The 23497-nt window shown below is 35.5% G+C and overlaps 1 protein-coding gene and 1 long non-coding RNA gene across 4 annotated transcripts in view; one reads left to right on the plus strand and one right to left on the minus strand.

Annotated features, from left to right (window-relative positions):
• The window catches only part of AHR (aryl hydrocarbon receptor), a 52856-nt gene extending 45024 nt beyond the window's left edge, over positions 1-7832 (minus strand). For both annotated transcript variants that reach the window (XM_012450691.2, XM_012450690.2), the window contains exon 1: positions 7747-7832. In XM_012450691.2, the coding sequence (XP_012306114.1) occupies positions 7747-7811 (65 nt within the window). In that variant the 5' untranslated portion in view covers positions 7812-7832. The remainder of the gene's footprint in view (positions 1-7746) is intronic.
• An 804-nt stretch (positions 7833-8636) lies between these two features.
• Positions 8637-23215, plus strand: LOC105716142 (uncharacterized). 2 transcript variants are annotated; one of them, XR_001107203.3, is made up of 4 exons: positions 8637-8695; positions 9010-9172; positions 18552-18593; positions 19355-23215. It is a non-coding gene; the product is annotated as an uncharacterized LOC105716142 (long non-coding RNA). The 2 variants fall into 2 exon arrangements; XR_001107202.3 differs by having other exon boundaries at positions 18552-23215.
• Positions 23216-23497: the final 282 nt, after the last annotated feature.

Genomic DNA, 23497 nt, shown 5'->3' on the forward strand with positions numbered 1-23497 from the left:
TTACTGTGTATCTTATAAAATGAGAGCAAATTCCCATTTTCAAGTAATGTAATTGCTTACACTTGTTTGCCTGCCACCGTTATTTCTATGTAAACGTAATCATTATCGTATCCATAACGCCCAGCATACTACTTGACACAGAGTGGACTCTCAATTAACGTTTGTTGACCAAAAGTGCCAAGAAAAGAAATGATCACAACCTGACCAAAGGCAGTGATAGTGAGATTAAGAAAGGACTGGCTTGAAGAGAGATTTACGCCAGACCCAGATGTTCACTTAACTAAACCAACATGGTATAGAAAGCAAGGAAGAGGAAAACATTGAGTGAGGAGAGGTTGCGAATGGTTCTGCAATTTGTAGCTTGGAAAAAACAACTACATTTCCCAACGAGAGCTATACCAAGCAAGAAGAAAAGTGGCTTGCGGACAGACCTCAGTAATGCCAACATTTAGGTATAGGGCTGTGGAAGAGGCATAGACACAGAGGACAAATGATAAAACAGACAGAAAAAGAACCAGGGTAGAATATTTTGGAGGTCATAGAAGACAGTCAAATACACAGAGAAATTAAGGTCAGGGCCGTGAAGTACCCACTGGATTCAACAATTTGGAAGTTTTTAAAATGTCAGATTGTTAAAGCTAACAAAGGTAATGCATTTGACCCACTTTTTCACTGATTTTGTGAGAAATGTACAAAATTATTTTGTGAAAATATTTAACATCTATCCATACATCTTGAATATATACAGAAGTATTACAAATAGAAGGTAATCTTACATTAACTACACTTGACTTGGATTATGCTGTTTTTACTTTTATACTGTCTTCAAATCTATACCAAAGGACATTGCTAACCGTTATTTAAGAAAAAGGCTATTTGAAATATAAACAAACATCCCTGTAAGATTGGATTTGGGAGCTCTTGAGTTCAAATATCTCCTGAAATAGACCGTATGATGTTGGTCAGGCAAAGGGGCAACACCTTATTTTTTGAAACCTCCACTTCAAAAATCTTGTCCCAATCTGTAATCAAAATTATTATGAAATCAAGACTCTAGCTGACTGCATGCCATGCTTCTGTTTAGAAGCCCTGCAAGCTTTAGCTGCTGGTGGTACAGGCCCAACAGTATGCTCAATGCCAGCTTGAATTTTATCTTGAAAGCTCTTTTAACATCTCTATCAAAAATGTCTATAAGGTTCATCATTTGTAGCCAGTGTTTGAAGCAAAGCTGAAAAAATTAACAACCTAGTTTAATCATAAATATAACTGTGTTTTATATAACATTTATCATAAAACCTCAAAATGACATGCAAAGATATAGTTTCAGTAATCCCATGAGATTAAAGTGACATTTTCTAACAAGAGATTACCTCTCATAGTACTGAGTTTGCGCTATCGGATTTTTTCTCGGGGTGATTTAATCTATTCTTGCTGCTTCAGTCTACTTACCCATAACTTGTTTATCTTTATTTCCAGTCCTGTACCTGAGTGCCCTCTCATTCACATTCCCCAGAAGTTGGGCACTCCCTTCTCAGCACTGACTATGGTGCTACTTGTCATCCAACAGCTAGGAAATTTGAAGTATTCCTCAATAAAATCTCCCTCACATACTACCTACACCCAAAAAAGCCCAACTCTTAACCCCATTCATTCTTCATTTCTTATCCCACAGCTTCAATGCATACGTATTTATCTCTGAATATAAATTTCAAATATTTACAATCATAAACTATGTGCTTAATGTAACATCACAGAGGTGACACATAGCACAAATAGATCCCAACTTCATTGTCAGGCTGAATATGGCTAGATATTTTATTTCCCTATATGAGTCAAAAACATCTACAAAAACTTCTGAGAATTCTGGCTGGAAGCCACATGTAATGAGTCAGAAGTCTTCTGCCACCCTCCCGCTGCTTCCCTATAGCTGTGATGAATTCTTTCCTTTCCCTTTTGTTTGCTACACCTAAGGAGAGATGATGAGATGTAAACGACACAAGACATCAGCAAGGAAAATCAGGAAAATGAAGCATGGCCTAGAAATGGCCATCATTTCCATAATCCTGAAAACTCAGTTTCCCCTTCCCTCTTCTATGCAAATACACATGCTTTTTTAATTCCCCTTGAACCTACATAAAATGTATCTGCCTTATCAGAATCACTAAAACATTACCAAAAAACTTTAAGTGGTAATTAACTGTTAAATTAGTACATCTCAAATATGTACCATGTGCATGGTATTGTACTGGGAAGCTCTGGTAGCTTCAAAGACAAACGATAGTGCTATCTTTAAAGACATTCTTTTTCCTACTAGGAGGAAATATATTTCATAACAAGGCAAAATCAAGCATAATGTATTGCTCAGTAACACAGGTGCTATGAAAGAGGTGATGAAAATGTGGCATCAGGTATTAAATACATGCAAGACACCTCTATTTCCATGAAGGTAGAATACCTAGCTTTCTGCAACTACCCTTCTCTTCCAGAAAAATCACACCAAGCAAGAAAAGTAAGAGCCAGACGCACACACTCTGTCTCCAAAAACCTGAGAGATAGCTAAACTCAGATGCAAATAAACATGAAGATGGAAAACAGGTAGAAAAGAAATCAATAATAGCACAGAACAGTAAGGAAAATGTAATCACAGTATACCACTTAGCTAAACAGTAAACAATATACAGTCAAAAGTAATACGACACTAAAGTATATATAATCTGCAATCGTGATAAAATACAGAGGGAGGATGGAGGAAGGTGAAAAAGGTCAAGGAGAGACAGACAGCACTAAAATTCGTAACTACCACAGTAAGACACCAAAAGATAGGGCCTAACATGCTATACTTAAGACACACCACATATATAACTGACTTTTTAAATCTGCCAGTATTACTTAATAGAAATACATTTTAAAACAATATTTCAATAGAAAGAAGTAAAAAGAACCAAAAGACGACTGAAAAATATATGACAAACGAATATGTAAACGACACCCTAAGTAGAAAATCTGCAAGTACTTCTCTTATAAACACAACCATGATCCCAACATATAACTTTAATTACCAGCCACACTTTTTTTTTGCCTATGAAATTGACAATAATATTTTTAAGCAAAAATGCAATGATACAGTCACATCCCCAGATGGATGATGGGAATGTAATTAGCAAATTTTTCTTAATTTGACACTACCTCTTGGAGTGTAACCTTTGGCTCAACCTTAAAATAATACATACTTTTCTATCTCCAAATTCCCTTACAGGAATTTTTTCTAAGAAGATAAATTTGCATAAATATTTACATGTCCCAAGCGTATTATCTGAAATACTAGTCAAAATATTAAATGGTTGGGAATAAAATTTCCTCCCAAAAGGAAAACAATTAAATAAAGTATAGAGTATTAGCACAACAGAGTATTATGCAGCCATTAAAAACAATGTTTTCAAGAGGAAGGGAGGTAAGTAGCAAATCAACAAGACAGGAGAAAAGACTCCAAGAGGAAAGAACATAAAACAAAAGTATGAAGATGAGCAAGTACAAATCATGTATGGGAAACGATAAATAATTTATTTCAGTCATAACACTATTCGAGAAGAAACAGTGGACAACAGAAAAGCCCTAGGATATGGCTGCACTGTATGTATCACTGAACCTGTTCACCTGGACAGTACTGTGAAGTCAGGAAGAACATAAGCTTTGAAGTCACAAGACCTAAGGTCCAATATCCACCGCTTTTTCATTACCTGAACAACTTTGAATGTGAATTTCAGCTCCCAATCTATAAACTTAAATAATACTATCTCTCTTTAGTACTATTATAAAAATGAAGAAAATGATGTAAAGAACTATGCACACTTGTGTCAGAGTAAGTGCTAATAAACACTTGTTTTTTGTTATATTAAACCACTAGCAAAATATCAATTTTAAAAGAAGTGTGGAAGTAGAAAGGTACTGTTGTAAAAGATTTGTATGCCATTTACTTCCAAGTAACTGTTTTAATTAACTACATGAGTAAGCATGTACTATGTAAATTTATTCACCAGCGAGGTAGTACATTTCAGCTGTAGCTGTAATTGAGAACATAATCGTATACTGCCTCTTACTGTTTCACGGGAGAATTGATTGTTCTTTGATAATGTAAGCTAATATTATTCAAAGAATAGAATTTATGTTTCTGTTTCATTAATATCTTTAGCAGGCTTCACAGTTTATAATTTTTTTTTTCTGTTAGTTTTAGCTGTGAGGGTAGCAGTATACGTGCTGACGGTCCTGCTTTATTGGTCAAGAAACTTGCCCAGATCTCTAACAGTGAAGAATTGACCTCATTTTTTAGTTTAGATCCAGTGCTTTCAATTTATACCTGTTTTCTCTTTTTGCCATTTAATGTTACCTATAACTAAACACTTTCACTTACTTCATTTCACAGTTCCAATGAGCAAGTGTCCATAACTACTATGTACATGCTATCTAAATCAAGCTATTTGAAAGAAAAATGATGATGGAGAAATAACTGTGCAAATGAAAAGATCTTTTATTTTAGATCCTATTTTTAAAATGGCATCATACATTTATATGAAACATTTAATGAGTATTATGTAAGTAACACAATTCAGTATTATATATATGAAATTCACGACATTTAAAAATAATGAATAGCACAAGAGGCAATGCTTTTATATGATATTATTATTAATATGTTAATAAATGTAAAAGCTTTCATCAGTATGCATTTTAAAGAAGAATCAGCGAAGCACAGAAGTTACTTCCAGTTCTGACACTTCATGACGGGCGCTTAATCACCACTACTGCTGGTATGATTTTAAAGTGCAGATGCCCTTTGTTCAACACCTATTATTTGCCAACATTCAGTGCTAACTTGCTACGCATAGATAAGCTGAAATCCATTACAACTTTGTCTTCATCAGTAAAACCTTAAAAAAAATACAAAACTATGTCCAAAGTTATCACTAGGGAAAAACATTCTATTTAGTTCTATAATGATCTTTTTTACTATCTTCATGAGACAAAATAACTAAACAAACACTTTCATTTCCAAAGAGAATAAAATAAACACAGGATTTGTTCTCTTTTTCTGAGTAGGGTTAATAGGTATGGGGCAACAGTCTAAGAAAAGTTATAGTAGATCCTATAATGAAGGTTATCTTTGATATTTTCTTCCTGAGGTAGGACATGAATTGGATGTAAAGTTGCTTCAGTGCCTTTAATTTCTCAACTTTTATTGCTCCAAAAAGAAAGGAAACATTTATTGAGAGTCTACTATGTTCAAGATACTTCAGTGGAATTAAATTGAACATATTTAAAATGTATTTCCCACTAATAATTTTCAATGTGAGAGTCGCCACTAGGGGGGGTTAATTTTTCTTAATAAATTCAAGATTGAAAGAGCTTCAGGTTACAAGTGTCACCTACTTTACTCCAAAATTTTGCAGAACATATATATTTCATAAAATTAATATTTAAATGGCTGTCTTTTTAAACAATCCTATATTATGCTACAGCATATTTTATCTGTAAATAAAATAAAGTGGTTCTCATTAAGAGGTGGAGGTTTAGTAGGTCTGGATAGCATTTTCAGCTCAAAACAACATCTATTTTCCCCAATGTTGGCATATTTTGGGCCTAATTAGGCCACAAACTAGTAGCTTAATTTTAAAACTAATACTAAATTTAATATCGCGTTTAATGACTTCATTCCTAAAATAAACTTTCATTAACTGCATTATAAAATTAACCATTTTTCATTCAGGTAAAAATAATTTATATAAGCACTTTCACTTGACAATGAAAACGCCAGCACTAGGCTTTTCTTACAGAACAGGCTGGTGATATTTAAGGCACCTGCATGATTAGAAGCAATGTACAGTGCTCAGCAGAGATCAGATAAACATCTACACTAACAAAATAAAATGTGGGTGAATGAGGAAAATACTTTTGTTATAGGAAATTATTAAATATAAGTACATTAAAGACTAAGAAAATGTATTAAAATATTAGGATAATCTAACAAAAGATACATTTTATGCAAAAGAAAAATATAATACATTAAAACATTGACATATAAATTAGAATCCATAAATGTTAAACTGTACAAAACTATGGCATTTGTTTTTGTTTTCAAAGCCATCCAAGTCCTTTTATAATACCCTAACTGGAACCCGGTATCTTAAAAACACATCAGGGAGATCTTCCCGTTTTCTGACAATACACATAAAACCCATTAATATACCTATTATACATGATGCTAAATGTATTAATAAATACATAGAACAGACATTTAGGATGCCTCCCAACTTGAACCATCAAGGACAATGTCAAATCGTCCTTCAAACAAACATACTTTAATATAAGAAACCATTCTACAAAATTAAAAGCATTGTAAACCAATGTCTCAAACTGCCAAGGTAGAAAACTACTAGTTGACAATATTCCCTTAAGACACACTATACCATAAAACTTTCAAATTTTAATCAGTCTATTTATAATTATCCTCTCAATGCCAATTTATATGTGTAGTTCTGAAGAACTATGATAACTGAAATTCTGAAAGGAAGTTGAATTCTAGAATTAAACTTTAAACCAATAATTGGTTTTACACATAAATCTCAAACTGTTATTTTTCTGGTTCCCATTAGTGATAGTTAAAATCTAAGGAAAATTCACACTTCTAATTTGATCTGAGAAGATGTTTAAGAGTTCCTAAAATTGTTTATGGAAACTTGAAAAATATGTAAAGTAACTCAGATAAAATTAGAAATTAAAAAACTGGAATAAACACACGAATACAACCACTTCACAAAAGGAAATATTTCAAGCACGGCTAGTTTTTCTCTGAAAAAAAAAAAAAAAAAAAAAAATTAAAGTATTTGCCATCTCACACAAATATCCCACCAAAATCAACCGACGACATAAGCAAGTTTGTACTCACTCTATTAGAAGTAACAAAACTTCGAAGGGAAAAAGAATTAGAGGTAGATGTTAAGAATGAAAACCTCTCTCAAATATAGTTCTAAATCTTTTATTTTACAGATCCTAAAGCCACCCCAAAACTGATAAGCGAGCTTCCCAAACAGGTGTCTGAAGAATACAAATCCTCCACCGTATCCTGGCCATTGCATCCACTCCCACCTGCTATCACTTCTATCCACTTTACCGATACAGTCACGATGAGCGCTACAAAATCGCTGCCAAATTAGTAAATAAGAGCGCAACAGAAAGCCAGTTGGTGGGGACCAAAAAGTACCTTTAGAGGCACTCTGCCCCTTCGCAAAAATTCGGCACGTGTTTTGCTCTTTAAAACATCTCGCCCTACCAAACTCTACCAAGAAGGAGAACTAAGACCGTCCTCTAACTTAACCCATGCGGATATTAAAAGTGGAAGGAGATTTCGACAGGTTTATACTAAGTAATCCACCAGCGCAAGGCAGATGAGAGCTGTCAACAAATTAGGACCAAAGAAGAGAGAAAAAGTTGCAAATGTGAGAGGGTGCGTGTGCACTGGCGCGGGGGCCGAGGATGAGTGGGAGGACAATTTTTTAAATGCAATCATTGGAAACTGGAGAATCCAAGTCCTTGGTCTCCCGACCGGCCTCCAAACCGCGATTCCACGGGCAGCGCCGGGAATGGACCTAATCCCCAGGATCGCAGGGATTTGGGGGCGGGGTGGGGCTGCCTCCCGCACCCGCGTGCCAGAGCGCCCAGCCCCCGCGATGAGGACGAGCTCCGGACACTCACGTTTTCTGCACCGGCTTCCGCCGCTTGCGACTGGCGTAGGTGATGTTGGCGCTGCTGCTGTTCATGGTGCCCAGCCGCCGGCGGCGGCTCCTCCTCGGGCACGGGCGGTCGCGTCCCCGGGACTCGGTGTCGGCTGGGACGACGGCGGAGGCCGGCGTCGGGTTCCGCGAAGTCGTGCCCGCTCCACCTGCGTCCTCTCCGGACAGCGGCGTGGGCGCCGCGCTTCAGCGACCCGGCTCCCGCACTCCGCGCCAGTCCAGGTGAGCTGCCCTGGCGCCGTGAGGGGTGGAGAGGGGCGGAGACCCGCGAGCGAGGCGGCGCAGGTGCCGTCTACACCGGCGGAGGCGGCGCGGCAGTGCCCGCAGGTGAGGCGGCCCGGGAGGAGGAGGAGCCTGGGCTATTTAGAATCCTGGCCTGGGTCGCGCACGGTGGCGCCGCGCCCCGTGACCGTCGCCGCGTCCCCTTGGGTGAAGGAGGCGCCGCCGCACTGCTCCCGGGACTTCCCAAATCCTGGGTGCTTCCCGCCCGCAGAGCTCCGGCGCCAGGCACCAGTCCCCGCTGCCGCCAGCTTCCGTTCAGCTACACGGCTGCCCCTGGTCTGAGCTGGCGGTCCAGGGCACGCTCGGAACAGAGCGTCAAGGGGACCAGCCAGCCGCTGCCTCCCGCCGCCGCGCGCACCGGCTGAATAGCAGAAGCGCCCCCGACCCCTCACCGGCTCCGCCCCGCCCAGCTTCTGCGTAGCCCCGCCCCGTCCTCTTGCCCCCGCCCACTGGATTCCATTCCATCTTCCTTGAGTGCCCCACCCTCATCCCGGCACGTGATGACGTAGGACGTAACAACGCCCCCCCCCCCCCCGTAGCCATCTTCGTACATAGGCACACTCTTTGTAGCTAAACTGTGTATCAAGATATGACAAATACTGAGCTTAACTTCACCTGTCTGAGGGACGGTGGGTCAGCTAACTTGTGGCTAAGAATTACAAGAAACTGGTAGACAACCAATGGGACTATATATTTTCCTAGTTGGGGAGGCGTCAGGTGGCCAGATTTGAGTTGAGACTTGAAGGCTAGGTGTTTAATTGACCTTTTTTTGGGGGGTGTATGCGGGGAAGTCTTTACAATAGACAGGAAAATAGAAAATAAGGGGACTATTATGTGTTGTGTCATGGAGGACAATATGGAAAAATATTGGGAGTAGTTAGTAGTATTGAATACTGTTGAGAAATTCAAATTAGAACTGAAAATGCCATTTTTGTCTTCTCAGTAGGTATTCACTGATGACTTCCGTGAATGCTGTGTTGGTGGGATAATGGGCCTGCAAATAACATTGAAGTGGGTACAGGATTGAGCCAGAGATGAAGAAGTGGCATCCTCAAGCAGACATTTCTTTTTCCATGTTTAGTTGTGGACGAGAGAGACAACAGATGGTAGGTTATGGGAATGAGGAGTTAAATGAGGGTTTTCTAATTTTCTTTTGGTTTAGTGTTTTTTTTTTTTCTTTCTTTTAGACAGAGTCTCACTCTTTCAGCAGGCTGGAGTGCAGTAGTGTGATCTAGGCTCAATGCAACTTCAGCCTCCCAGGCTCGAGCAGTTCTGCCTCAGCCTCCCGAGTAGCTGGGACTACAGGTGCACACAACCACGCCCAGCTAATTTTTTGTATTATTAGTAGAGACAGGGTTTCACCATGTTGGTCATGATGGTCTTGATCTCTTGACCTCGTGTATCTCGTGATCCACCTGCCTCTGCCTCCCAAAGTGCTGGGATTACAGGCGTCAGACACCTTGCCCGGCCAGTTTAGTTTTTTTAAATGGGCTATACTGAGCAGCTGAGAGCAGGTGGAGATAAACTGTGTAGGGAACCCAAGGGAACAGTAAAGGAATGATAGATATTAACATAGTGAAGGCAGAAGAGAATGAGTTCCAAAGCATAAATGGGAGATTAGGACTAATAGATTAGATAACAGAAACAGCACTTCTAGTGCTTTGCTGTTCAGAGTATTCCACAGCTTCTCATGGGAGTTATAAGAAATGCAGACTCTTTGGGTGTCCTTACTAATTCAGAACCTGAAGTTCACAAGAACTTCCAGGTGATTCAAATGTCCGTAAAGTTTGAGGAGCAGCTGTCTACTAGCTGGAGAAAACAAGGACGGGGTGAGATGAAGTAGGCTACTGAATTTTGGATCAGAAAGATGAAGGAGATGTGACAAAAAGGGTATTCTAGCATGAGCTACAAAAGAACAAGTGTGATTTGTGGTCGATGATCTTTGTTTTAATTTTAGAAGAGCATAAACTAAAAGTGATCTGGGAAGTGGCAACAAGGAAGTAGGTGGACATCCACCCTATATCCTGGATGTGTGATAAGAGAAAATAATTAGGCAGTATTTGGGAGAGCTTATAGGGAAGTAATAGCTTCAGCAAGCCAGCTTTCAGTTTAAGGAAAAGATGGAGCAAATTCCCAAAGAAGACAGCGTACAAAGGGAAAGTTTGGTGTTTATGAATTAGCAATTGCAGAGACAGAATCAACCATCTGTATTTACCCTTCTCTTTCATTTCTTCATTTTCTGTGCTTACTCATAGCCATTCTATCTAAAACATATAAATGGAAAAGAATAATTTACTCCTAGCTAGGAACTTTAAGAGTGAAATTCATATCAAAACATAATTTATTGATTCTGTAGCTTATAATTCCTCTTCAGAAAAGAGATGTACTAAATCCAGTGACCCAGTCTTAATTTAGTGATTTTTTAAAATCCTACCCTTTTTAAGGTTGTTACCTATTTGGTACAGTCATTTCGTATCTTACTTTGTCTTTCAAATCTTTATTTTTTATGTTTAACTTTAGGATTATTTTCATTATCCAGAAGTCATATCATACTGTATTATGTTACATAGTCTTAGTTAATAGGTCTTTGCATAATTAAGATTAAAATGGAATATCAATACAATTCCCAGAATTCATTTTAATAGTGACATGAACTTCCCTTAACAGTTTTGCAAGTATGTGAATAAAACCAGTGTATTGTAATGCCATTCAACAAAAATGAGCTGCCGTTATCTAGAAACTTCCTATATTGCCACTGTGGAACATGGTTCTCAAAGTATGGTTTGTGGCCATCTGCTAAGCGTTAAAAAAATTTTTTTTTTGAGCAGTTTTCTTTTTTGTAGTTACATGATTTTTTTCTCATAACAATTAACTTGACTATAAGTCGGTGAACATTTGATTACCTTATCCAGAGAACATCCTCTTAATCAATTGGGTTGAGCTTACTTTCTGAGATTTCAGATGCAGCTGTATGTGTGTATGGGTTTCTTTCTCCTGTGAAATAGTATGAGAAAAATGTTTTAGGAATGCCATTATAAATATCAGCTGTTCTTGAATAAAAGAAAATAATCAAAATGAATGCTAAACCTGTTCTGTCATAGTTCGTTTCAGTAAGCAAGATTTTAGCCCCCATAATATGCCAGACACTGTGGGTTACAGTAGTTATATCAGACACGTTCTTTCCTCTTGGAGGTTACATTCTAATGAGGGAGACAAGAATCAATAAGATAGTTACACAAATGAATGTATAATTACAACCGGGACAAGTCCTGTGAAATGAATACTCTGAGAATGTGTAATAGGTGGATTTGACTTGGTAAAGGAAGGTTATCCTGAGGGAGCTTGAGCTGAGTTTTGAGGCTTGGGTAGGCATTTTATAGGTGACCGGGGGAGGAAGGGGTATTTCATGCAGACTGAACATGTATCACTTTCTATCTCCTCTTCAGTTCTGCAGCTTCTTACTGCAGGCCCTCAAAATTATCTATTTCACTCATACCCTGCTTTTACAGTTTACAGTACACATTGTAGCTGTATGAAATATTTCACAGAGGGTACTCCATGCTTCCTAAACTATATACTGAGACATCCTAGGAGTGCCACAACAAACTCACAGGGGCACTATCATGGGATATTTTAAAATTTCAAGGCCAACACAGTGACATCAGTCGGACACCATGCAAATCACTATCTTGAGGTAGTTCATAACTTCTACATTAAATTGTAATTTATTCCTTTTGACAACATCATATCTTTGTGAGGCTGTGTTTTTGTAAATTGCTGTAATAAAACAAGGATTATGGGAAAATTACTGTAGAATAGGAAATGAGGGTAGTGGTTTCTAAGTTTATTCCAAGGTTTGAGAAATTGTAAAGTGCCCAACAGATAAGTGTGCACATCCCATTAAGAATGAAAAATGTTAATGTATATTATTTTTTTAATAGCTACTAAGTTGTTAGGACAGACACACATAAGTTTGGAGTTAACTGTTTAGTAAATGAAACTGCTAGGTGTTTCTTGTAACTTGCAATACCATGAAAAAATTACTGAGACACTAGGAATGCTGTGAACTGAGAAAGTTTGGGACCTTTGGCAGAACTAAATCCTTCATTTAACAGGTGAGAAACTTCAGGCCCAGGGAGATCAAGTGCTCTGCTAATCATAGCCTAGAATCTGGATCTTGTGACTTCTACTTCAGTCTAAAATGTATAAGTTACCTCACTTTAAACTGTTCTAATTCATTTATTAGAAATCATCAGTTTACACGTTGCTTGCTTTTACTCCTGACACTGAAGACATAGATATCTCAGGGCTGTTTCTAAATATTTAATGTCTTCTTTACTTGCTTGGATACAACAGTGTCAAAGAAGCCACAGAGAAGTAATGAATAGGTGTTGAAAAATTTCAGAAATGTGTTTTAGGATAATGCTAATCTTAATTCTGACAAAAACTACAATATAGGAACAATTTGTTATTAGTCAAAATTATTCACTTATGGATAATGCTTTGTTGTAAGAAACATTTAGATTTTTAAGACATGAAAGTACATTAGCTATTAAATGTTAACATGCAGTAAGTTTGGATTTTGATTTTTTTCTTTCTGGACCTCTATTTCTCCTGATTTAAAATTCGATTATGTGGAAGGTTATGAAAAAGCTTTATGTTTCACATGCTAAGATTTCTAATTTATTAAACATTTTATTAAAATATATGTTTAAATATCATTTTTACTAAAATCCATTTAACTTTGGAGATAAATATATTTGGAATCTACATAAAAATACATATTTTCTGCATTTCAAATCATGATATAGAAGAAACTGAAATTAAGATAAAATACATTTAACAAATAGTAATTTGATAAGAACAGCTTAAGGAAATGTAAATTATTAGAAAACCCTGGCCTAAAATCTATAATTTAGATTTGCTAAATTTTAAAAGGCTATCATTCTTATTCTTATTAAGAAACAAAATGTGTTCTTTACTGAAAATGTTTTAGTTGATGGGCAGACAGTGGTTCTCAACATTTGTTGCATATTGTAATCACTTGGGAGCTGTAAAAATTACTGATTCCTTGGCTCCACTACAAAGATTTTTATTTAATTTATCTAGGCTGTGTCCTGGAATTGGAATTTTACAGGTGATAGAGGTATTGTGCTTAGGTAAGAGAAGATCCTAATATTCTCAGGAAATGCATGCTGCAACATTTATATATATATATATGTATACATACATACACATATACATAATTGTGAAAGGTATACAAACATTTGTGGTATTCTTTCAACCTTACCATATGATGAAAAATTGCATAATAAAAAGAAAAAATAAGAGGAAAAATAAATAGCCATGTACTTTCAAGTTAAAAAATTGAGAGACAAAATAATTATCTGAAGCCTGATAACTGTTTCCATGGGAGGTCAGGACAGACATATTAGGCACCCAGCTTTTACATAAGATAAAGCTTTACACCTTACTCTAAATCTTGATACTAAAGGATGTAAGATAAATGTAAAAAGACTCAAAGTTTCTGCACTTCTCCAGTTTAAATACAAAGTTAGAATCCCAAATCTTCATTGTATGGCCTCTGTGGGCTGGACAACAGGTGTAGTTACTTGTGCATTTCAAGAATTTAGCTAATTTATACTAACCACAAGTTATTTATACTAAAATGCTAATAGTTTCTAATACCTAGTGAATACCTTTTTTCTGGTTCTTATGCATTTGAAATTTCTTCTTTATCCACTTCCTTGTATATAATCACTGACTTTTCTAAGACTTTGTAATTATCAGTAGACAGGAGTTATGTCTATAAGGCTTACATGCTAAAATAATGGTTTTTCTAAAAAAACATGGAACAAATGTTAACTTGTACTGCAAGTTAAATCTTTTCACATTAATGCTATGCAAAACAGGTGCTATAAGTAATATTCTTAGGACTCTCCTCACTCAGACCCCATACCAAGCATCAGAAATATTCTGCCATTACCTGATTGGTAAGTTGAGGAAGGAGATCTGATTACATAATTAATCAAGGGGATATAGTGGAGGGTGGAGTGTCCTGTAAAAGAGACTGTTCTCCACCCTTCCCTCCTAAAGCAAGCAGTAAGAATTTTCCTTGTAAAACTTTAAACTTTAATTGAGTGGTTTTCCTGCCTGAATATCGGTGGAGCTCCCATCTGCCTTTACAGAGGCAAGGGCTTCTGATGGAAATGAGTAGGAAGGATTCAGTTTATTCCCAAATCTTGGACAAATCTCTTATATTCTTTAAATCCTGGCTTTAGGTTGAATTCATTCTGGTTATCTGAGTCTTTAAAGAATTACATAAAGCAAATATGTTTCAGAGAAAATCATGAGAAATAAATAATTATTTTGGAATACACTGGTATTTAAAGAAATACCAAGTAGATTATAATGTAAACAATCCCTATCTAAACTCTTCGGAAACCAGCGTTTTCAAATATTAATTACACATTTGTGTTGTATATTTCTATATTATTTAAACACATTTTGTGAGTGGTCATATTTATGCCAGCTTTTTGTATCTATGATTCTTTGAAGCAAATTTCGCCTATAAGATATATTTTTAAAAAGTCTGCATACATCTATGTTAGTAAAAATACAAGTCTGAATCCTGCTAGAGTGCTTTGACTATATATGGAAAGTAAATGAAAGATATAAAATGCAAACTTTGATTTTTTTGTTACTCTTGAACAGATCAGACAAATGTTAATTTCAGCAAGAACTGCATTAGCAAGATGATGAGAAAAAATGGAGGTCAGTACAGGGTAATTCAATCCTCCAGACCATTTGGTTTTAATTAGTATTTACCTATTTTAGGATATAAAAAGGTTGATATTCTGATAGAATTTTCTCATTTATAAACATGCCCTACATGAAATATTAATAAAAGAAATAGCCTCACATACAGCAGTTATTCTTTAAAAGTTTGTTCATACTGAAGGTATTGGCCAATTATAAAATAGGTTGTGGTTTTTAGGCACATAAACACTCAGTCCTTCTAAAAGAAATGTCATTATCAGTCAACCTAAAGATGATATTTTTTTCAATAACAATAAGAAATAGTACTTAATAGCTGTAACTCAATAGCCCTTTTCTTACCTTTTAGTATCCTCTCAAGACGATGAGGAAAATACATCAGTGCACAAAGTGAAATATACTTCTCAAAACTGAGCACTTTATGTCATTACCTCTTAAGGGTCAAGTCTCTTAAGTGGCAATTTAAGTTTTATTTGGAAACTATACAGCTCAGTAAATGACTGGAATAATAATGGTTAATTTGGTAATAATAGCATTGATTTAAGCCAGTAATTTCAGAGTTCTATATTACTATATATTATACTCAGAAAAAAATAGATGGTAAATATCTGTCTCCATGAAATTAATACTTGATTTCCATATTTTCTACACATACTTTTAATCATAGTCAAAAAATCAGGAAAAAAACAGAAGAGATGTCGTGTCAATTGTTAAAATTTTCCAATTAGTTCTTACTAGAGTCATCTAGACCTCATTATTTTACCTAAAGGATAATGAAAAGCACTGTCTTTGACATTGAACTATATGTCCAACATAAGTCTGTTTAAAAAGCAAGTTTTAAGAAAGAATGAACACACACACAAACATATGTATATTAAATAATATATATGTATATATAAAATCATAAAGCTTCCTTTAACTTCTGTAGTTTACAACTTTTGGTCTTTGGTCATTTCTTACAGGATACTGAATGTGTGGGATAACTGAGATAGGGATATATTTTTTAAGTTATACTCTCTAGTCCACTTACCAAATAATACTACTGACTTTAATGCGGAAAATTCTTCAACAAAAAAGAATATGCTATTACAATTTTTAACTTTTTTTTCTTTCTAATCTGAATGAATTTAGACGTTAAACTGAACTATTATTTTAGTTTCCTATGTAAAAAGCAAAGGAAAAAGCCTTCTTGTGTGATCTCCCGCTCCCTAATACACCCTCCAACATTTATGTGTGTATATTATATATAGAGGTGTGTGTCTGTGTGTGTATGTGTGTGTATATATATACACACACATCTATATATAATATACACACATATAAATAATAAATAAATATATATATATATATATATGCACACACACACACAGAGTACATAATGACTTTCAGGAGTGAAAACAGTCTTTTACAAAAAGATGGATTCCAATAACAGATAGAAATGTTCAGAAAAGTCTCAGGATCAGTTGTTTTCTCTAGGAAGCACTCCAAACTTCTCTTGAGATTAATCACAGCCTTCACTTCTTTGTATGCTGAATACAAGAGTTCCTTTTGATTTAAAAATGTATCTACTCTAATAGAGATAACATTCTGTATCTAATTAATATATGGAGATAAATAATCTGTTAAGCTGATGTAATCTGACCTACACAAGACTCAGATACTTTATTTGATCCTTAACAACCACATACATTGTTTATTATATTCTTTTCTAGATGCTCTTAGCACAAAACTAGATCCACTTGATCTAACAACTTTTGGACAATAATCATTTCCTTGTTTAAAAAACACAAATCTCTTGTAACTATAATAATGATATCTACCTTCAATTAATTTATATGAATTTAATCACCTCTTTAATTTTAACATAGTGCTGTTGCTTAAGTCTAAGCAGAAGTATTAAGTAGTAATTTATATTTTTCTTTTAAGGTATATGTTAGGAATTTTTGTGCTTAGGTCATTCTATGTGCATTTTAAAATACATTCCCCAAATTATTTTCAAGTGCATTTGAAAGCGATGATTTGATTAATATGAATGAGATATCACTGATGCATTATATTTTTTTGTTTTGTCCAAATATTTTATTTGCATAGTTCATATTTTTAATATTAAAGTACAAATCTAGGAAGATTTGCTTCAGAGAGCTTTCATTCTACTTTTTTGTGTAATTAGAATTCAAGAGGATTTAACATCTGAAATCTTCCATTTTTTAATGTTTTTCTGCATATGGTCAGCAGAAAACAAAATAAAAATAAGATGCAAATCTTGCCATATTGGTGGGTTTTACCCAAAAGAAAAAAAAACCACTAATGCAGTCTCTAATAATGTTCTTTCCCCCATTTTAATAAGAAGGTTTGTGTTGTTCTGACATTAAATGGATTAAGCAGCAAGCCTGCTGAGAAAAATACTCAAAGGTATTAAACCCTCGCAGTGTTGGTTTAACTGTAATTACTGTAAAATAAGATTAAGTCTGAATTTGGAAGAAGAACTCGGTTTGACATAAGACTAAAAGGTAACAGTGTTCACAGATGCCTGAATTAATGCTTCAGTGAAAAATATAATTAGCACAAGATTTGAAAATATGTCTCCTTTGGCAAATGTCTTCAGAGAGTAATCAGTGCTGTAGACTGATGTAGTGGAAAGAGCACTGGGCAAGTGGCCAAAATCTTTGAATTCAAGTTTGTTGCTCTAGCACTCACAAGTTCTGTGACCTTGGATAAGAAATGTCTAAAACCTTTGAATCTCAGTATGGTGGATATGGCCAACTGACAACCGTTTGCACTTTTTCATACTGTGTATTTCTATACTACAGCAGCTAGAAAGCTAAAAACTGCATATCCCAAATTCCTGTGCCATCAAACTTCCAAATGTAAATAAGTTTCATCCAATTAGATGCACTTGTTGAGATTTGGAGGCAGAAGTCAAGTGGAGGTCATCCTCCTGCTGCTTCCATTGTTTTCTGCTAATAAGTGAGATTGTGGAAACATGATTTTTCTGTGATGGGTTCCAGCATCCAAGTTCTAGGGTTTGAGAGGCTGTTGTGGTGTCAGCAGTAGTGGCTCCCTGATCTCTCGATTGTAGCTACAGTGGTGTGTTTTTGAAGTCAATAAATTTTGTAGTGACTTTTGGAGTCTCCACTTTTCTTATTGTACCAGAGGTCATAGTTCTCTAATAAATCAGTTCTACAGTGTTCAGGAAACACTCCTGAATTCCTAGCCTAGAGCCTCTCTCGCCAGCCTTTCCAAAGATTTGGTAAGCATTTTATTCCCTGTTTTAAATCCCTGTTTTCTGAAAATACCTGAAACTTACTCTGTTTTCTGTACTAAAACCTAGTTGACACACGTGCAGATTTCATTCATACCTTACAAAGTCTTTGAGAGGGTTAAACCATATTAAGCATATTTAATATTGCTTCGTCTTTTGAAGGATGGGTATTCATGATATGAAAAGCAACTGTCAAAATTGCCTCATGGCATTCTCTTGTCATTAATTTTGCTCAGCTAATATTGTCTAAACACATTTTGTGAAGTATTGGTTCTCCTGGGCAAATAGTGCAGAAGAAACAATTGCATATTCGATTGGTATCTAGATTGTATAAATTTCCAGTTCTAAGAATGTGAGTTTGTATGATACCTGTTCTATAAATGAATAGTTTTCACTTCAATTTTACATTTTACTAGTATTGTTACTATTTTTTTTTTTTTTTGCAGTGGTCATAATTAGAAGCACTATGAAGCGCTATGGCTAATTTTGTAAGTGGAAGTGGACTGACGTGACGCCATTCTGGCAAGATTTTGAGCAGATTTGGAGAAATGTTGCTCTTTGCTCTCTTTTCATCTTATACTTTCTAAAGGAATAAAATAATTCTCCTTCCCCTTTTTAATGAATTTCCTTTTAGAGATATATGTTGTTGTATCTATGGAGTCAAGAGACTTTTTCCCCTTTAAACTAGCCCACGTATTCAGCTGCTATTAAGGCACCAATGTACTTCACAGCAGTTATTTCCTGACTTGATTCGTTGCCCTCCTGTTTCAGCCTGGCTCCTGGCTCTTGCCTCTATTTCTGTCTGTGGCTTCTTCTTTGGCCTTTCGATTTATAATCAGTCTTTTATTCTGCCTTTCCTAAAGGGCTCATCCCACTGACATTTTTTTTCCTTGAGACTTTCTTAGGAGGGGTGTGTATGTGTATCTCCTAAGAAAGTCTCCTAAAAACATATCTGTGTATATATACTTTAGTTTTCATCCCTTGGGACTTACATTCACTTGAACCTTGACTGTGAAAACACCCTTCAGCTTTCCTCAATAGGTGAACTCAGAAAATAGAAGAATTACACTAAGTACTCATTACTTTCTTAGGTTATTTTATATATTGGACAGAATAAACTACATCAAATTTTCCAGGACTTTGTGCCTGAAAGTTTATTCATTTACTTCCATGTATAAAACTCCATCATGTGGTGGAATAAAGTTTTCATGATTCATCTGCCATTTATTTTTATTTATTTTTGACACAGGGTCTTGCTCTGTTGCCTGAACTGGAGTGCAGTGGCACAACCACAGCTTACTGTGGTCTCAACCTCATGGACTCTGTAGCTGAGAAAACCTAATAATACAACTGTGATTTTTAAAATTTTTAACGTCAACAGTACAATATTCAAGCATATAAATTCAAGTTAAGTGTATAAATTTAGCTCAATTCAACACACAATGATTAAGCACTTAAGGTTTTACCAGCCTATTCTTCACTTATGTGAGAAACATGGCTTATTGATTAAATGTCATAAATAATACAAGATAAAATGTAAGTTAATGTGAAGAATATATGGCACAAGCAAGTACTTTATGAAATGGATCTTGTAGAATGGGTACAATTTAAGTAAGTGACGAGTAGATTTTCTAATTAAACATGATGGAGTGAGAAGTATGAATCTGACATATTGAGGAAATGAAGAAAATTAGTCTGATTGAAGTGGAAGGTATGTGTTAGGGAACAGAGAAAATATAATTAGGTAAGAAAGCAAAGTTGATGGGGTTATCTTAGGACTGATATTTAAAATTGATTTGATGAACAAGGAGAAATTATAGGTTCTTGAGATGGAAGCTGTGATGTGGATTTAGAAAAGAGTTTTCAGAATAGTTTATGGTGGTATTTAAGATGGGATGGGAAAATTGGAAGTAAATCTAAAAATAAGAAACTATTAAGGTTAGATTAGTCAATAAAAAATAATAGATGGAGCATGTGCAACATAGTGAAAGGCTGTCTCTATGTGAAATAAACAAATAGCTGGTGTGGTGGCACGTTCCTGTAGTACCAGCTACTTGGGAGACTGAGGTGGGAGGATCACTTTATTTCATGTTTCCTGCTGATCATTTACAGAAAAGCATTAAGAAAAGATTTGGGATGTCGAATCCTCTTGAATTTTAATTAAACATAAAACAAAAGGAGAATGAAAGCTCTGTGACACAAATATTCTTAGATATGTACATTAATATTAAAAATATGAACAATGCAAATAAAATATTTTTTCCTTTCTTTTCCCAGTGTTGTGAACTACCTGTCATGTGATAAACAAAATTAAACCTGAAATCTTAGAAGAAACAAATTGTTTGAAGAAATTGGATGTGCTTTTTAAAAATTTTTCATTCAACTGAAACTTTGTGAACTGTTCCGTGGTTGTGGTCTTCTCTGAATTTTAATCTTCAGCATTCACTTCCAAAGTATTCCCCACTAAACTGCATAATATTTATTATGTCTCTTCATCATTAAACTTTGATGAATTTATAGAATGTTTTTTGACATTATGTTCCTGAGAAAGATAAGTTTCCTAAAAATCCCACCACCTTGAAAACAGAATTTTCTGAAACTTTTATACCTGGCTAAGTTACCTATTTTTTTATGGAGTCAACTTGTCCTCAAAACAAAATTAATATTGTATTTCCCTTTGGACAAGGACACATTAAACATTTAGTGCAGCATGCACATCTTTCAGAGATGTAGAACCATAAACAGTTATTTGTATACACTTCTTATGACACAGGGTGACTTTTACAATCTGCTGTGCTATTTAAAGTTAAATGCTCACCACTACATATTGTACCTGTGAAAAGATTTTAGGTTAGCTTTGATAATTTAAAATATTTTTGCTACAGCCAATGGCTCTACTAATGATGACATGAAATTCTGACATTGTTCTTATTGTGATTACATTGTATTTTCCCATATCTGTTATGTAGCAACCAACATACTAGCAATAATAATTTGGTAATGAGTTCACATGGTTTTTGGATGGGGTGCTGTGTCCATCCCTAGGTGTTTGTTATTGGAGTGATAACTTATAAGAAGCACAACTTGGTGTACCCACATTAGCCCAAATTTCACTAGTCAGGAAAATGAATAAAGGGGTCCTTTTGATTGATTAGCCCTATATGAAGTATTCTGAAAAAAATATTTTAATAGATTTGTATCCTCTTTCCATATATCTCATGTAAACTGTAATTTTTTAAAATTCCCCCAAATGAAGAAAAGCCATATTTACCATTCAAACTTAAAAAAAAAAAGAAGAAGAAGAATTAGTATTTATCGAATACAGGTCCTGACAGATTTGTTGTGAGAATTAAGTGAGATACAATTTTTAAGGTAAAATCTGTAGCACAATTCCTAGAACATATTATATGCTCAGTAAAGGACAGTAAATGCTACTGGACTGACCTCTTAATCTCATATGTCATTCCAAAATAATGAATGAAGGCCAATTCATTGCATTTGGCACTGGAAAGACCAGACAGCTACTTGAAAGCCGTGGCTGATCATTGAGATTTCTGAAGCTGAATCTTTGTTCCACGTGAAAGCTTGGCTGTGATTAATTTGTGATATCCATCTTAAGTTTGTTGTTGAAGAGAAACAGAAATCATTTTTTAACATCTTTATTTATTGTGGGGGATTCACTGGTAGATAAAAATGAAAAAATAGGCTGGAAGCAAACTGGCAAAACATCTTAGTGTGTGTGAGGTCCGTGGGTTTTCACTGAGTAGTTTTCAATGAGTGTTTTGTTATACAAACCATATTTGGTAAAATAACTCATAAAAATTTGGAAATGAATGGGAAAAGGTAAAACCAGTAGGGAGATTATTATAATACAAAAATGAAGGTCTGAACTAAAGGTGTACAGATAAGGAGAGAATAGGATTGATTTGACAAGTATTTTGTGAGTAAAATAAAGTCTTCAATGGTCAACCGATGTGGAAGGTAAAACAGGATAACTCCCATGTTTCCTTGTCAATGACTGGGCAGAAAATGATGCCATTAAGAGAGAGGGAATTCAGGAGCAAATGTATGTATATGGGGGAGTGAATTTGGTTTTGAACATACTGAGTATAAATTGTCTGCTGAACCTGAAAATAAAGGTATCCAATAGGTAATTAGAAAAGGATTCTAAAGGCTAAGGAGAGAAAGAGAAGCCAGAGATACCCTTGGAGTGATCAACATGTCATTGGTAATTAATTGTAATTTGCACAGTAGATGCACTGAAGAGGACAACCAGTTATCTAGACAGGTATTTACCTCATGAGAGTCAACTGCGCACATCTCTTCCCAACACTGTGATAAGTTATGTCATGTTGATATCTTGAAATTGGACGTAGTATGTCCATTTACACCACAGAAGTCTCAAGACCTACAATCTAAACCTACTCTCCCCCTCACCAGTGCTATTAAGCATTTACCAACTAGTCTAATATGGAAAACAATTGAACATCGAGCTGCTTTGTTTGACTCAGGGATGAGAGATGCCCAGGTCCTGGTTACTGGTCTTTAACTTTCCTTAGGGAGTACTAATTTAGGAGTCATTGTTCTAAACAATTAAAGTGAAGTAACTGTCCTGTTTTTCTCTTTTGCCCTTGTGAACGAGAAAGCTCAGGGTTAAAGTCTATTTCTTATGTATTTGTGTGTTGCAGGATCTTTTAATAAAGATTTTCTCCTTTTTACTGTTGCATGGCATTAACTCATCTGTGTTTACAGTGCAAACTGCTTCAAATCTATTAAGTTGATTGCATGTACATTAATCAGTCACTCGGGCTCTCAATTTGATGAAAATAGACTCTCTGTTGCAATTTCCCCAGCAGTTTAAGGCTTTGCCAGTCCTCTGCTGTAGCTCTCCATTAAGCACATGCTTAGAGGGAACTGGGAAATGATGTACGGCAAACAAACCTCTCTACATCTTTAATAGTCACAGGTGGACTCTGGCATTAGAAATTAAAATAAGATAGATGAAATAAATAAGAGATGAAAATAATACATAATAGATTAAATAAATGAAATAATGTAGTTAAAATACAAAATTATTTGTGGATTCTGAATTTCTGGAATAAAATTAATATCTAAGGAATTGTGTGTCTGAAAAAAAATACATTTTGAGAAAAACATTTGCCCACACCGGTTTACACCCAAAACCAACAGATGACACATATAATCTGAAGCTAATGAAGCTGATGACAGAAACATCTATTTAAGACTATGGATTGTGACTCCCTGACAGCTGGAGAATGCTCTACTAGAACAGTTGCTAAATACAGTAGCTGTTTTTGGCATATTATATTTCCCATATCGACATTACAACAATTGGCAAAACTGTGTACATCATGAAGCATAAGCTAAGAAA

The sequence above is a fragment of the Aotus nancymaae genome, unplaced genomic scaffold (genome assembly GCF_030222135.1).
Source record: "Aotus nancymaae isolate 86718 unplaced genomic scaffold, 86718_ANA_hifiasm-v0.15.2.pri h1tg000025l, whole genome shotgun sequence".
Lineage (NCBI taxonomy): Eukaryota > Metazoa > Chordata > Mammalia > Primates > Aotidae > Aotus > Aotus nancymaae.